At 46.9% G+C, this 15,285-nt stretch overlaps 3 protein-coding genes across 16 annotated transcripts; 2 read left to right on the top strand and 1 right to left on the bottom strand.

Annotated features, from left to right (window-relative positions):
• On the top strand, window positions 1-1,727 carry LOC120455858 (glycine-rich protein DOT1). The gene is made up of 2 exons (XM_039642329.1): window positions 1-425; window positions 503-1,727. Exons 1-2 carry the CDS (start codon window positions 420-422, stop codon window positions 1,541-1,543), a joined length of 1,047 nt encoding a protein of 348 aa, XP_039498263.1. The 5' UTR covers window positions 1-419; the 3' UTR covers window positions 1,544-1,727.
• Window positions 1,728-2,950: 1,223 nt separating this feature from the next.
• LOC120455431 (ral GTPase-activating protein subunit beta) lies at window positions 2,951-12,735 on the bottom strand. Of its 14 annotated transcripts, none has more exons than XM_039641614.1 (17): window positions 12,089-12,735; window positions 11,251-11,470; window positions 11,137-11,166; window positions 10,642-11,040; window positions 10,320-10,580; window positions 9,408-9,965; window positions 8,403-8,594; window positions 7,824-7,964; window positions 7,203-7,746; window positions 6,913-7,136; window positions 6,572-6,763; window positions 6,244-6,384; window positions 5,919-5,936; window positions 4,928-5,536; window positions 4,278-4,864; window positions 3,383-4,218; window positions 2,951-3,303 (listed from the first exon to the last, which is right to left on the bottom strand). In XM_039641614.1, the coding sequence occupies exons 1-17, from the start codon at window positions 12,278-12,280 to the stop codon at window positions 3,189-3,191; spliced, it is 5,259 nt and encodes a 1,752-aa protein (XP_039497548.1). In that variant the 5' UTR covers window positions 12,281-12,735; the 3' UTR covers window positions 2,951-3,188. The 14 variants fall into 14 exon arrangements, with proteins under 14 accessions (XP_039497548.1, XP_039497551.1, XP_039497549.1 ...); XM_039641617.1 differs by having other exon boundaries at window positions 4,928-5,482; XM_039641615.1 differs by lacking the exon at window positions 5,919-5,936.
• On the top strand, window positions 12,293-14,807 carry LOC120455715. Its single transcript, XM_039642130.1, has 2 exons — window positions 12,293-12,497; window positions 14,284-14,807. The coding sequence occupies exons 1-2, from the start codon at window positions 12,293-12,295 to the stop codon at window positions 14,712-14,714; spliced, it is 636 nt and encodes a 211-aa protein (XP_039498064.1). The 3' UTR covers window positions 14,715-14,807.
• The last annotated feature ends 478 nt before the right edge of the window (window positions 14,808-15,285 follow it).

Genomic DNA, 15,285 nt, shown 5'->3' with positions numbered 1-15,285 from the left:
TTTGCTAAAGATAATAACATTGTTTATTCAGTAGCTTAACATTCAATGAACGAATTGTTTTACTAATAATCTTTTGCTAAAGATAACAACTTTATTTATTATTTATTGAAGCACCTTCACCAAGCACCCTGTATCGACCCATTGAGATCTCAGGTGAGTTTCGAGAGCAACATGGTTTTCGGTGGACTTAGGCAGGTGGTGATGACTCCACATCGACGGCTCTCCGTCGCTGACGTCACGGGCCTTCGCCGCATCTAACGGTTTTGTGGTGTGGATCTCCGGCGGAACTCTTGTATAAAAACGTTGGATCTACTGGAGATCGTCATCATTCGCTAGCCGGGAACAGCTCGACGCACAGGTGTCGTCTCCGATTCCACCTACATTTCCAAATTTGAAAACAGAGATAGCTCAACGCTGAAATGAAGGTGAGTTGTGTGTGGCATCAACGGATGTGGATTAACCAGCTGGATGTGTGCTAAACGGATTACCTTATCATCACCAGGTCTTCATCTGCCTGTTGGCCACCATCTGCGCCTGCAATGCCACCTTCCTGTCCCTCTTGGGCGGCGGCGGTGGAGGAGGAGGAGGAGGTAGCAAGACCACCTACAATGTGATAGCCACGCCCAGTTCGGGAGGCGGTGGAGGAGGCGGTGGTCACGGATATGCATATGCCCAGGGTGGCGGCGGAGGTCATGGCTATGCGCAGGCACATGGCTACGGCCAGGGCGGTGGACATGGACACGGTGGCTCCTCGCAGATCATCAAGGTCATACTGCAGGAGGGACAGGGCTACAGCAACGCTGGAGGATCAGCCGGCGGCATTGTGTCCTCGGGCGGCCATGGCTACAGTCATGGCTACAGCCAAGGCTATGCCAGTGGTCAGGGATCCTATGGCGGTCAGCAGGCCCAGATCTACAAGATCATCGAACAGGCACCGGCTCCGGCTCCAGTCCCAGCTCCTGCTCCCGTTCCCATTCCGATTTCGATTCCTGCCCCTGCTCCGCCAGCTGCTCCCATTGCCTATCATGCCGCCAGCGGCTCCAGTGGCTACTCCTATGGCCAGGGCCATTCGCACTCCTACGGGCAATCGTATGCCTCGGGACATGGTTATGGTGGTGCCGCCTCCTTCGATGCCCAGCAGTTCAATGCCATTCTGCCGCAGATCATCCAGTTGGTTCTGCAGGAGGATACCTTTGGCGGCGGCGGCGGTGGATCCGCTGATGTGGCTGCCATCAATGGCCAGCTGATCAACACCTTCGGTGCCAAGGGCAAGGCCATCATTTTGAAGGCCGACCAGGCGCAGGGAGCCTTCTTCAAGAGCGGACATGTGGTGCAGCGTGGAACCCTGAAGGTGATGCGCGTCCAGGAGCAGCAGCAATCCCAGGGCGCTGGTGGCTCCAAGGGGCAAGGCTGGAGCTCCGGTGGAGGTGCCATCTCCGGTGGCTGGAGCGCCGGAGGCGGTGCCTCGTCCGGCGGCTGGAGTTCCGGAGGTGGTGCCTCGTCCGGTGGCTGGAGCAGCGGTGGTCCGCCTTCGGCCTGGTAGATGCACTGCATCCACAGCTCGCCTAGTTAGTTAGACCAAATGAATTGTTTTTTTTTTCACTATCTTCTATTCTATCGTTATGTATTTTTTTTCCTAGGCTAATCCTTCACAGTCATTATCAAAAAAAAAAAGCGATAAGCCAACATCCATCATTATTAACTTAAATTATTTGTTAATAAACACTTTGAACCAATTTGAAGTTTTTTATTTATTATACACAGCCATAAAGCTGGCCATAAAGATAAAGATAAAAATTGTGTTAATGGTTTGCCAAATTCCAAAGACACATTCCATAAAAGACTTGCAACAATTAATAATCAACTTAATCGCACTTAAATAACAATGCAGTTCAAGTGTTTGTAGCACTATTTTCCCACAATTATTTCTAAATGACAGGTTCATTCAAAGCAAAACGTGTATTTTAATTTGAAAATGTTACCTCAGGCGTAAATATTTGTAAATAATTAAATACATCATTGCGTTTCGAAGAAATAAATAAATGCAAATACCACGCAGATCTTCAAAAACTTGTTATGCTTACCCAATTTCATTTTCAAGGCTGGGAAAAGCGGCGCAAGAAAAGCGAAGAGCAGGCAATCCGGCCTCTTCATCATTAACTTGTATTTGTTATTATTTGTTAATAAATAAATGGCCCAAACATATGCAAAACCAGCAGACAACAAAATGTGTAACGTGTTACGCGATTACATCACGACTTTCATTGATGATGACGAGAGATGGCCTCTTGGCCGGCAACAGTTTTGTTTTGAATTGATTGCCCCGTCGGAGGAGTTGCGAAATGCTGTTGCTGTCCAAATGCCCCACCTCCGATCACCGGACCCAATTTCAGTTTCGACTCCCAGGCTACCACACTTCCAAACTCCCAGACTCCCAGACTCCGAGACGTCCAAGTCAAAGGTGAGATTAACAAGATGCTTTGCTCACCCAAAAGAGATGGCGACGTGAAGCATGGGCCTTTCACTCACGAGATTTCAAGAGGAATTCATGATTAGTAGTGTATCTGAACTTGAACTTCTTTTCGAAAATAATAGTTTTTAAGCCATTAGCTGGAATATTAAACTAACCATGATAAGTCAGAGCACTAGTAACTAGTTTTCTGTACTATTTCCAATCTATTTAGAAAGAGAAACATAAATAATAGTTTTTAAGCCATTAGCTGGAATATTAAACTAAACTTGATAAGTCTGGAGTACTAGTAACTAGTTTTCTGTACTATTTCCAATCTATTTAGAAAGAGTAACATATAAATGAAATCCATTTCCTCACGCGACCATCTCGAATATCACCCACATGCTGTGGACCAAATTGATTTCGGATGTGGCTGCCAATTTTGTGAGTAGCGTGAATAGATTGCCAAAACAAAAACCAGGCGAAACACGCAGGGCATATAATATTACAAATACTTTTACAAAGTATAATTAGATTTATTAGCAATAAATAATAATTAGCATACGATAATCAATCGGCTAACACTCAGTGGACACCGATTATGGATTTTGTTTTGTTTTGTTGTGTTGTTTTGTTGTTTTTTTTTGGGGTTTTAGTTAAGCACACGTTAATACAGACATAGAAAGGAGCACTTTTCTGGCTCTTAAAATAGGTTAATAATACTTTCGATAGCCGGCTAAATTGCGCGCTGAAACAGATGGGCCAGCAGCTCGGCCTCGCTCAGATCCATTTTGTACTTCTGGACAATGTCCTGCACCTTGAGTCGTCGTCGCACATGCGGCGGTTGGTAGCTAAAGCAAATCGCAAATAGAGATTCAATTAGTTAGGTTTTGAATACGCAGGGAAGCATATTTCCATCTTATCACTTACTTATCATTGTCCAGACGGCGGCGACGTGATATGTTTAAAGCCGTTTGTCGCACCAGATTGCCGACTACGCGCCGGCTCAGGACCATGCCATCGACCAGGGGCGTGGCAAAGCTCATCCTGCCCGGTGGTCCCTGCAACTTTACCCTCAGCAGTCCCGAGAGCAGGGAATGCACGAAGATCACGTGACAATCGGAGGCGCGCGGCAACTGCTGCGTGTGCAGCTCCTCGCCAGTGCGCGTATAGGCCAGCAGATCCTCCAGCGGAAAGTTGAGGTAATCCTCGTAGCTCTCCAGCCACACCAGAAAGATCTTGGCTGGCGCCTGGGCCAACAGCGTGGGTTTCGTCACATTTCCTTTTCGCCGCGTCGGCGGCACTGGCTCCTTTACATCCCGGCGATTCGTGTCCAGTTCTAGGCTAAGATTCCTTGACTTGGATTTGGCCAGGCCAGTCGCACTATCGACCTCTCCGCGTGCCCAGACATTGCTGGAGCCAATCTGATCCGTGCTCGAGATACTTCCACTATCGCTAGTATCGCTATTGTATCGCAGATTCCACGTCGTGGGCACCACGAAGGCGATCTCCGACGATACGTCCGCCCAGTAGAGCACCCGCTGTGATCCATTGTAGTTCAGCTCGTTGGCAGTGGACTTTAGCTGTTCCTCGGGCGTTCCCTTGAGCGACCACGAGTTGTGGGCAAAGCCCGTCCAGCCAGAGTGTTCGGACACCTGAACCGGCCAGCCCAGCGTTTGCAGCATGCTGGCGAAGTGCGGATCATGGCTGGCAGCCTGCTCCTCGGCCATATTGGCGATTATCTGCTGCGCACTCGTTTGACCACTCTGCAGATATTGCATAAATTAGCATATCACACGAATTGTAAGGAATGTTATTGACTCACCTTCACATAGAACACATAAACGGAATCGTGCGTCCTCGCACTCAGCTTGTCCAGTCGATCCAGATCGGCGGCAAAGGCTGTGGACTTGGTGTCCAGCACGATAAGCGGTCGCTGTGGCGGATTGCCCAGTGCCTCAGCTGGATTTTGTGGATTCCGCGTCTCGAAACCCAGGAACCCAAAGTGTGAGAGAAAGAGACGCGCCGCATGGAACTCGTGGCACACCGCTGGCGGCACGCATTCCTGTGCATGCGACAAACTATCCGCACTGGTGTCCGCCTCCGCCCAGGCCAGTTTCTCGTGGATGCTCTGATTCTCGAGCATGGACTCCAGCTCACGTATGCCGGCAGTGCCGTATTGCTCGCGCATTTGCTCGATGGTGGGTATGGAGTAGTCCGCCACACATGGCTGCACTTTGTCCACGCCGTCGGGGAAATTCTTTTGCTCGCTATCCAGCCGCTGCATCACATCGTTCATGGGTATGGGCCGGCCAGGATTCACCGCATGGTACTTAATCCCAGACTTGCTGCGAGGCAGATGGCGCAACTGCATGGTCCACGCATGTCTCCCAAACGGACCGCGTATGAGCACTAAATAAACAGAATTTGTGATTAGTAAAGTGCAGCAAAGAGTTACAGATGTTAGAGACTTACGTGTCACTGTGGGTTGCGGATCCTGGTCATTGCCCAACGGCTCCTCGAGCAGCGCCAAGATGGTGGAGTTCTCGGTGACGAAGTACTTGAACTTGGCAATGGCCTGCTCACTGCTGGCCGCCGCCGCCGGCACCATGGAGTTGCAGTGCTTCATCAGCGCCAGCTCATCCAACAGCGATGATATGGACTCTGGGCCGCACTCGCTGGGAAAATAGCCCACTTGCTCCAGTATAATGGTGAGCAGATTCTCTGCAGCATCACGCACCCTCATCGAGGCGGGCTTTAGCTCCTTTTCGTCCTTGAACTTGGGTATATCGGTGCCCTTGCTCTGGCTCTTGGTGCCCGAAATGCCCAGCTCCACCACCTCGAGGACCGTTTGCAGGCAATCCTTGTCCTGCAGCAAATACGGATGCTGCATCAGCCAGGCGGCGGTGCACTGAAAGGCCGCCACAATGGTGCTGTGCAGATCCTTGCTGTGCGCCGGCGGCGGACGGGAGCACTGGTAGCAGATATAGTCACAGATCCACTTCACGGCCCGCTTGCACTCTAGAGCGTCTGAGGAGATTATCGTTAGATTCTGACTAGCTTCGTATATTTTCACTAAGGTGTCTACGTGGGCGTTTTGGATGAGTGGTTGGTGTTTTGGTGGTTGGTGGTGGTGGTGGTTGTTGGGGTTATATACATTCGTTATCGGTTGGAGATGCAAATTAAATATATACACATATATATTATATATAGAAACAAATTGCAATCAACGTGAGTTGATGGATGGCAATGTGGATGAGGTGGGTCATATATTATATATATTAGGTTTTTATTTTTGTTATTTTTTTTTTTTTGGTTTTTTTTGTTTTATTTGGGATGTGGTGCAGTGGTGGTGGTGCGGGTGGTTCGATGGCGGTTAGAAAAAGAAACGCATCAAAAAAAAGAAAGAAAGAAAGACAGAAGAAAGTGGCGTTAGTTAGGTTAGTTGGCTTCGTCAATCAATTACCATTCGTAAATTTCCTGGCTGCACAGTAGAGCAAACAGTTTGGGGGGTTAAGTGGATAGAGTGGATTGAGTGGATTTAGTGGGTAAGTGGACATTTGAACGGCAGGGATTAACATTTAAAGGATACGCACATGGTAACAGTTCGAAAATAAACAAACAGAGGTGGACAGAAAACAAACGACATTAAAATCAGGATAGGAAAGTGCAGCCTCGGTGCCACCGAAGCCTTTTGATGCTTCTGCAAAGGATTTGTGCATCCCAATTGCAATGCAATCCTTTGCAGGAGCATATGCACACACACACCAATCCCGAGTGGCTAACTTTACCTGTCTCCCGGATATGTAACCTGGCCAGGCCAGACAGCAGCTCCAAGGCGGCCAGCGAAACATTCAGATCCGTCTTCCACGACGAGATCAGTCGATGGCACACCAAATACGTGGCGCGCACAAATAGGGCATGTGCATTGTCTATAATAAATAATTGTATTAGTTCGAGTACAAGCAGCTGAGTAGAAAGCTAACAAAACAGTTGCACATTATGTAAAAATGTAAAATTAATTCAAAATCTAAACAACAACTAACAAAGTTAGCTAACAACTTAATATTAATGTAATGTAATGTGGCATGAAAACAAAATACAAAAAACAAAGTTTACCATAGGTGGTGACCCCCTCCAGTTCCTGGCCGAACTCGAATGACATGTCATCGGAAATGGTCAGGCTGGGGTAGTCGTGGGCGGAGGCGGTGTCGCGAATGGAGCCCGATCCCGCTCCCATGGTGGCCGTCGTCTGGCCGCCCAAGCTGGCTGTGCCAGCGCTGACCAGCGAAGCGGAACGCTCCGAGCACGCTGATCATCAAGCACGATCATCAAAAATAAACACAAAAATGCCAAAATGAAAAGGCGAATAAAAACGTGGGCAATTAAATAATAATACAACGAATTCCAACAAATCAAAATGGAATGGGTTTCAAGATTCAAGAGCTGCACAAACTAACCCGAACTCAGTAGATTGGCGTCGTGGTGCTGCACACCACTGGAGTTGTGCGACAGATTCGCATTACCGCCGCCCAGTTCCGTCTCCTCGAAGGTGACGGCGTCCTGCACGCACAACAGCAGGCCGCCCAGGAGCATGTGCGTGTTTTGGGCATCCGTCTCCACCTGCAGCGCATTCATCAGGATGTTCATGAGTCGCGACTTCAGTTGGATGAAGGTGAACATTCTGAAGGGTTTACAAATAATAATGTTATATCAATTACATAGGGCACAATCAGCTCTTAACACATACTTCTCGCTCGTCTCGCAGGTCAGATCCCGGATGGGCAGCGTTTGGTAGTGCAGGGGCAGCACCATGATGGACAGCAGTATGTTGATCGCCGAGCGGCGCAGCTCGGTGCGATTGAAGACCATCGATTGGGTCTTCAGCTTGAGGTCCTTGTCGGGCAGTACGATTTCCAAGGCGGCTATGAAACCGGGCAGCAGCACATTAATCCCATCCAGGTCCAGGCGAAACAGGTCACTCGAGTGCAGCAGGATGCTGGCCAACGTCTCGTCGCACTCCCGCGACTCTGTGATCTTCAGGCACTGCTGCAGTGCCATGTAGAAGCGGGCCAAATAGACCGGCAGGATCTCCTCGCCCGTCTTCTTCGCGCAGAAGATCTTGCACAGCGTGCCAATGGCCTCGGCTCGACCGGACTCGTACTTATCGATGGTCAGCGTGGGCGGCAACGATTGCGGATCGTTCAGGGAGTTGGGCTGCGACAACGAGATCGATCCCTTGCGGTGCTCCATTATCATCGACGATGGCCGCTTACTGGCCTCGCATGCTTGCTCTATTTTTCAAGGATGATAAAGAACATATGTAGTATCCAAATTAGATTACAAATCGTTTATGATTTTAGGAACTCACTTTTGCGATTCTGCCGCCAAGTGTCGCCTCCGATGTGCGCCGCCTCGAAGAGCCACTCGTGGAATACGTGGAGAATGCTGTTGCACTTGGGTCTGGCCACGGCCAGCTCGACTCCCGCTCCCATTGAAGTCAGCGGCAGAGCTGCGATCGCCGGCGGCGTTGGAGATGCCAGATAGCAGTTACGAGAGAGACAGACACACCGGGATGGAAAGAGAGGGCACATGGTGTTAGAGATTGAGCGAGAGAGAGGGAGAGAGAGTGGGAGAGATAGAGATAGAGAGGCAATCATGGCAAATGGGGGGCGGTTAAAACATCTGTTAGATTGGAGAAGCTCACAGACGATTCACACACGGCACACACAAAACAATAGATCCAATTAGTTAGAATCTAACCATCCGAAGATGGGTTTTATGGGTTAATTTTCGAACTGGAAAACAGCAGATTGATCTTGGCACATCATGATGCTATAATATATTTCAAATCCAAAGAAAGAATGGATAAAAAAGTTCTTTAAACTGTTTACTTTAGCTGGCGAAGCACAGGGCCAAGATCAGTTGGCTGTTTTCCCAAGGCACTTACAGTTGATGCTGCTGCTCGCCGACGGCGGACCCGACGTGGACGTGGGAGTTGTGGGCGCCGGAGCAGTAGCGGATCCCTCTCCCGATCCCGATCCCGGTCCCGTGCTGCCGGCGGTGGTGTTACCGCTGCTGCTGGTGATCGCGTTGCGTGCACCGCCGCCGGTGAGGGCAATAAGCGAGGTCTTGCTCAAGCCTGCGATGCAATGGGATGCGATGCAATAGGTGGTGGTGAGTGGAGCAGCGTGGAGCAAGTGTGAGAAATTGTTAGAGAAATTAGATACATATAATATGCGGAGCGCGAGATACTACAGATACAAAGGGAGCATGCTATATAATTGTGGGCGTTCGCAGATAAATTACAATGCATATTCCGCCGGTGGAAAGTGGCAACAGTTACTCGCCCCGACTCGACTCGACTCGACTCATCCGCGCCGGGCAATTACACCGAGATTATTCCACTCATGCTACGGAACAAATTATACAAAAAAAAAAAATACAGAAAAATACAGAGATGCCAAAGAAAATAATACAAAAGTAGCAGAAAAAAAAAAAACTAAAATGCAAAACTCGTGAGTGCGAACTTGGCTGGGAGAAATGTGGCGATGGATCAAGGCAAACAACATCTAGGCAAGCAACAAAAAAAAAGAAGCAAACCAAGTCAGGTCAATTCAGAAGCACGCCATGGCACAAAAAAAAGGAAACAATAGCTTGGCTTCGGTGCACCGAAGTTTGGATACCCTGGCAGGTGGGTAAGTCGTTCTCAGAACATTACAATTACCATTTAATATTAATTAAAGGAGGTATTTCCTCTAAACTGTGCAGGACATTCATATCTAAGTTTACATTTTATAATCAGACAGTCTTACGCTTCGCCTTAAAACTGATTAAATCTTTAAATTAAATTATCTACCCCTGCCAGGATCATGTGTTCACACAGGCTGGTGCCACAACAAGGAATACAACATTCGGTGGTTTCCAAATAGAGATTCTCCGTGGAGAGTCGCACCCTTCTGTTGTGTGATGGTGGGTGCTACGCTGAAGCTTTTCGCCAGTCGTCGCTGCAGTGGCGGTGTGGGCGTGGCCGAGGCGGTGGCCTGACCCGTTCCAGCCGATTCAGTGGCGCCAAAGGAGATGCTGCCCACGACTCCGGCGGAGTGACTGCCACCGGCACTGGTGCTGCCCACGGCGGAGCTACCGCCCGTCGCTAAACTGCTGGTGGGCGAGGCACTGATCTGGAGCTGCGGCTGCTGCTGCTGCTGCTGCTGCTGATGGTGGTGGTGGTGATGGTGACCCATGATGGCGTTCAGAGCGGAGCTGGCCGAGTTGCTCATGAAATTGTCGCGCAGAAAGCTGCCAGCACCGTGTAAATGCAAATGCGGATAGTGGAGGTGATGATGGTGATGGGCAGGCTGATGCTGCTGATTGTGGTTCGCAATATTCGTGGCGCTACTGGAGTGGATGAACTGCTGCAGGGTCGTGGAGGTGGCCTCGTTGAGCGAGTGCCGGATTTCCAGCAGATTCGTCACTACGCCCTCCGTTTGCTGTGGCGGCGGCTGATAAACGCCTGTTTTTTTTTATTTTTTTGTTGCATTTTGTTTTTCAAGCGATTTTCAGTTATGCATTTCGATTTAGATACAAATTTTTGGGGGTTAGCAAAACCAGAGATAAACAAACGAACAAGAGAAAAGAGAAAGAAGTACTGAGCTAGCCTGAGCTTCCAATAATCTAATGCTAAACGCAGAAGAGCGACAATGTCCAAGTTACCAACTACTTAGAACCTGGCACTCGCCATGTAACTGCATCCTTGAACTGCAAAACATTCAAGCTGATTACCCTTACTTAGGCTTAAAACAGAAAGCATCGCAGGAGTACCAGGTTCCCGAAGGGATGAACATCTAAAGTGCACATAGGAACTTACCTAGAAAAGCGTCCACTTGACTGGAAATGCCCTTCATGGCATTGAGGAAGATCTGCGGCAGTTGTTGCAGGCAAGGATGCTGATGCGTCTCGGCGCCCTTTTCGTGGGTCAAGGCCCACTGCACAAAGTGCGATGATTTGCTGATGATATGTGGCGAACAGAGAGCCGTGGGATTGCCAATCATGCGCAGGAAACGATACCACGTCTGGGCCACACAGTCATTGGACATTCCAATTGGTATCAGCTGGCCATCCTCGTCGGCTGTGAAAGTTTATCCAGATAACATATTATTATGCTATGCCATTGATTTAACGAAACTCACCATTCTTGAGCTGTGGAAACGCGGGGCCATAGCTGAACTCCAGCAGGCGAGCGGTTAGGGCCAAATTCACACGATTCCACTGATCCACGAGGGCCACGCGATGCCGCCACATGGCGCACGACTCCTGCAGCGTCTTCCACATCGACGGTGAGGGAAAACTGCGTACGCAGGCCAGCAGCCAGACCTCGAAGAGCACGGAGAGCACTCGCTCGCACAGCTGGTCGCCCACATCGTCCTTGACGGTGGGCGGCGCCAGCAGGATCTCATTGATGGCCAGCAGAAAGAGGAGCAGCGTATCCCAGGTCTGTCGGTCCATCAGCTGCGATATCTGGGCAGTTTGCTGCAGAGTTCGCAGCACCCGATGGCAAAGCACCGCCTGCCGTTTGATTGTATCCGCACCTGAAAGTCATCAAGTAGAAATATTAGTGGTGAGTTTTAGAATTTTTGTCCTAATACAAATATTGTTTATACATGTAAATAGCAGGAGGAACCTACCAAGCGTGGTTTGGTATAGAAATGGCAAGACTTGAAATTTAGAGCGGGGTTAATACGAGCGCACAAGGGCATACCAGCATGTGGATCATAAAATCCAGAGGAGCATCTACTTACTTTCGCCCTGGCGCGGCACAAACAGATTGTGAAAGTGATTGATGATCTGGCGAGCATATAGATTGGCATCCTCGCAGATCGGCTTCGGCACACTGATCCTGGGCTGCGGATGCAGCGCCGTCAGCCACTCGCAGTACACATTCACGCAGTCCTTGATCGTCTCGTGCTCCTGCAGCGGAAGCGAAAGTCCGAAGCAGATCACGTCCATGCACCATTTAACCTGGGAATCGAGTGGCAATTTTACTTAATAGTTCTTCATAATTAATATTACTTTAAACTGCGTTACAAACTATTTCATTTGATGGTAAACTCGTATTTTCCTATTAAAAAATTCTAAGCTTTCTATAAATAGCCACTCTACATTAAACCAACAAACAACAATTTTATATCGTTTCCAGATCCAGATTGAGGTAATATTAATTGGCCGCGCATTCATTCATTCGGCAATTATATGCACAATTTTATGGATTTAATGGATGCTTTTCCAGCACATTACTAATACATTATTTCGGCCATTAAACAAAGACTTTGTTGTTTGTGTGTATAAACAAAGTTGGTACAAGTTTTAAAGTAAAGAATATTGTATTAGGAAAAGTTTACTGATGGTTTAAGATTCAGTTTGATATAAGATAAACTAGTTCGTATAGGGAATATACTATTGATTTTTGCATTTTAAGAATATTTCTATGCAGATATAGATATAATGCTAATAATTCCTTAAAAACCCAAATCCCTTCCTGATCATAACTAACAATCTAAAGATAATCTTTACAGCTTGCTACCAGAATAGCTTGATTTATAGAAGCGAATCCCTTGTGGGACTGCTATGGTGGCCCACCTCCTCGTCCTTGACCAGGTGACTGGGCTCTGCGTTCTGGGTGATGCCCAGGTTGGTGCCCAGCTGCTTGACCACGGAGACGACCACTTCGCGTCCGGCGGAGGCGGGGAATTTGTTGAGGACACTGAAGCACTGGGCGCCACAGCTGTTGGCTGTGATTTGGGCGGACAGCGAGGCCCACTCGGAGTACATCTTGGCGTGGTGATGGATCGGAGGGCTCTAGCGATGCTGCTCCTGATGATCCGGGTGATCCGGTTGATCGTGGTGATGGTGGTTATCTTGGTGATCCTTCTCCTCGATGATTCCTCTGCACCCGCTTATCCGTATTGCTGTCTCTCCTTGCGATCGCTGCGATTCTCTGATCTCGGATTTCACTTTGTTGACGTCAACATGAAGATTTTTGTTGCAGGTGCGCCATGTTGTTGTTGTTCACTTGCTGATTGGTCGCTCTCATGTTGCAAAAGTACGGAATCCCCCAAATGTTTATGTTGCTTCGCACTTCCCGCCCCTTTTTGCTTGCTACTGTTTACAACCACGATTCGATTACGCCGCCATTAAAGTCTTATTACTGCGTTTTGCTTAAAACAATACAAATAAAAAAAAAGAAATCCACAGCGAAAAGCGTGCGAGCGAGATGGCGCGATGTAAACAGCTGTGTCTTTTGGTACTTGGGCGGGACTATCGCCACCTATCGACGCCAATCGATATCGGAAGTGTTGATAAATGCTAAACAAATGCAGAACTGTTGTAAAATTAAAACAAATTTAAATATATTATTAATATTTGTTGTAGCTCTGCATTTATCTACGAATTAAACTAAAACAAAGGCCATTCATTGTTTTTCTTTTTTCGTCTGATTTTTGCTTCTGGGAGAAAGCGGGCTTAAACAATAGATTTACATAAATGTTTATTAAACAAAAAGCCTCAAAAAAAAAGAGTTAAACTTCCAAAAGACTTAAACAACAAACGAAATTCGCTTAAAGGCATTATAACAGCACAATTAAACAGCGAAATTAAATAAAGATTAGTTGTATAAATGAGTTAAGTATGTTTAAAAACAACTCATGTTACTTTTCATATTGGCATAATAATATAATATATGAATGAGAAAATCAAAAGCAAACAATTTTTGTGTTTTTTTTTGCGTTTGAGGAAGCCTCACGGGAATTTGCATAAATTTGCATCATTTTTGGTGAACCGAATATCATAATGGGTGTGGACAATGGGCTCATAAAGTTTGCCCGAAAATAAAAGAAAAAAAAAAATGAAAAAAAAAAGATAGTAAACCCACAGCGTTTATGAAGCAAACACTTTGCACAAGAATTCATCAAAGGTGCGGAAATTCGCCAGGTGAGATGATCACCAATCAGCAATCACCAATCAGCAATGATCACCTGTCGCCAAAGGAACAAGTTCTCATTGTTCATTGTTCTGGCGATTTGAAAGGCGTCTCAAATAAGTTATGACTGCGATACGCATTGTTCGATTTTGGCTCTCTGGTAAATATCAATGATAATGGCAAACAAAAAAAAAGGAATAAAAAAAAACCAATATCTAAACAATTAAACGGACCCCGCACAAATTTGCATCCGTATACGTTCTTTTCTTGGCCAGTTTTATTGCTCCACTTTTGAGGTTCTTGGCACTATGGGCACGGGTATATGGGTATGGGTACGGGTATATAAGATCATCGTAACCGGCGACAGATCATCACAAATTGTCCAGTCCTCGAGCTAAACTTACTCAGAACAAACAAACCAAGTTTGCCAACATGAAGGTGAGTGCCAGGTCGCCAGGATACACAGGATACACAGGATACACAAGGATAGCTGCTGAATGCAGCTGAATGCCAAAAGTTGTATTTCTAATAGTTCAAGTTTTTTTTTTTATGTGCATATCAGAGGAAAATTACCGTCTTTATTACACAAAAAACAATGTGCTGCAAAATTTGTGAAACAAAAGTGTTATTAATTGAGTTCAAGTTTCGTTTTTTTTATCGTCTGCAGTCTGAGTGCTGTTCCAGCATTTTTTTTAATGTGATGCCCATAAAAATTGTTATAAATTAAAAAACCGGCTAATGGCTTTACAATTTGATGATACTCAAATATTCCATATGAATAACATTAAATCGGTGAATAATATCAGTTCTAGAGATCCTCCAATTTGCTTACTTTTATAAGAAATGTGAACTATCCCCACCATTTGCTTTTATAAGAAATGTGACCTATCCCACCATTTGCTGATCCATTCACGATCCTTGCCATCCTTGCAGTTCTTCATCGCCGCCTTCCTGATCGCCGCCTGCGTGGCCCTCGTCCAGAGCAGTGTCATCTACTCGCCGGTGTCCTCGCTCTCCTCGGTGCCGGTGGTGCGCTCTGTTCCGGTGGTGCGCTCTGTCCCAGTGGTGCGCTCTGTGCCCGTGGTGCGCTCTGTCCCAGTGGTACGCAATGTCCCAGTGGTGCGCAACGTGCCAGTGGTGCGCAATGTCCCAGTGGTGCACAATGTCCCAGTGGTGCGCAATGTGCCGGTGGTGCAGTCCGTTCCAGTGGTGCCATCCGTGGGACACGCCTCCGTCTACGATGCTCCACTGGTGCAGCCCTATGGAGGATGGTTGAAGCAGAAGTAGATTGGACGCCTCGAGCAACGATCCTTTTCATATATGTACCTTCGATGCGAAACAATATCTCTGAATAGAACGAACAAATATATACTATCACAATCATAATAATACTATCAAACGAATAGTTTACTTAGTGGCAACACTTTCCATGGCATATATTTGGTTTAAATTTTGTTATAGAAACTTGTTTCTAATATATGTATGAGTTTCCCAGCAGCTGCATTCCATGCATGGATCAATTAACAAACCATAATTAACCGAGACAAGATCATAATCACGATTGGTGGATTGGTTTGCCAACCATTGGACATCTCTTGGTTTCCCACACTCGTTTTAGGGCAACCAATGCGATCTGCCCACTGAAAATCTCTGTTTTCTTGGACCTACAAAACTTTGATCCATTGATACTACTCTATAGAGATCATGTGCTGTTTTCATAAAATGCACACACTTAACTGCACGTAACTATGATTCTAAATAATATAAGCATATTGAAATATTTATTGATATTATATTATATATTAAATGTATATTGAAATAAAGAACCATTGATTGCTGTGCATATCAGCAGATTGCG

This window comes from Drosophila santomea, chromosome X (assembly GCF_016746245.2).
Source record: "Drosophila santomea strain STO CAGO 1482 chromosome X, Prin_Dsan_1.1, whole genome shotgun sequence".
Lineage (NCBI taxonomy): Eukaryota > Metazoa > Arthropoda > Insecta > Diptera > Drosophilidae > Drosophila > Drosophila santomea.
This window is presented reverse-complemented; position numbering and strand designations above follow the sequence as displayed.

Coding starts and splice junctions, on each gene's coding strand:
- LOC120455715 (XM_039642130.1), top strand. CDS start 12,293: ATGGATCGGAGGGCTCTAGCGATGCTGCTCCTGATGATCCGGGTGATC. Junction 12,498..14,283: donor CATGAAGATTTTTGTTGCAG/GTGCGCCATGTT, acceptor TGTGAACTATCC/CCACCATTTGCTTTTATAAG.
- LOC120455431 (XM_039641614.1), bottom strand. CDS start 12,280: ATGTACTCCGAGTGGGCCTCGCTGTCCGCCCAAATCACAGCCAACAGC. Junction 11,041..11,136: donor TCTATACCAAACCACGCTTG/GTAGGTTCCTCC, acceptor GATGACTTTCAG/GTGCGGATACAATCAAACGG. Junction 8,595..9,407: donor CACCATCACACAACAGAAGG/GTGCGACTCTCC, acceptor ATTGCATCGCAG/GCTTGAGCAAGACCTCGCTT.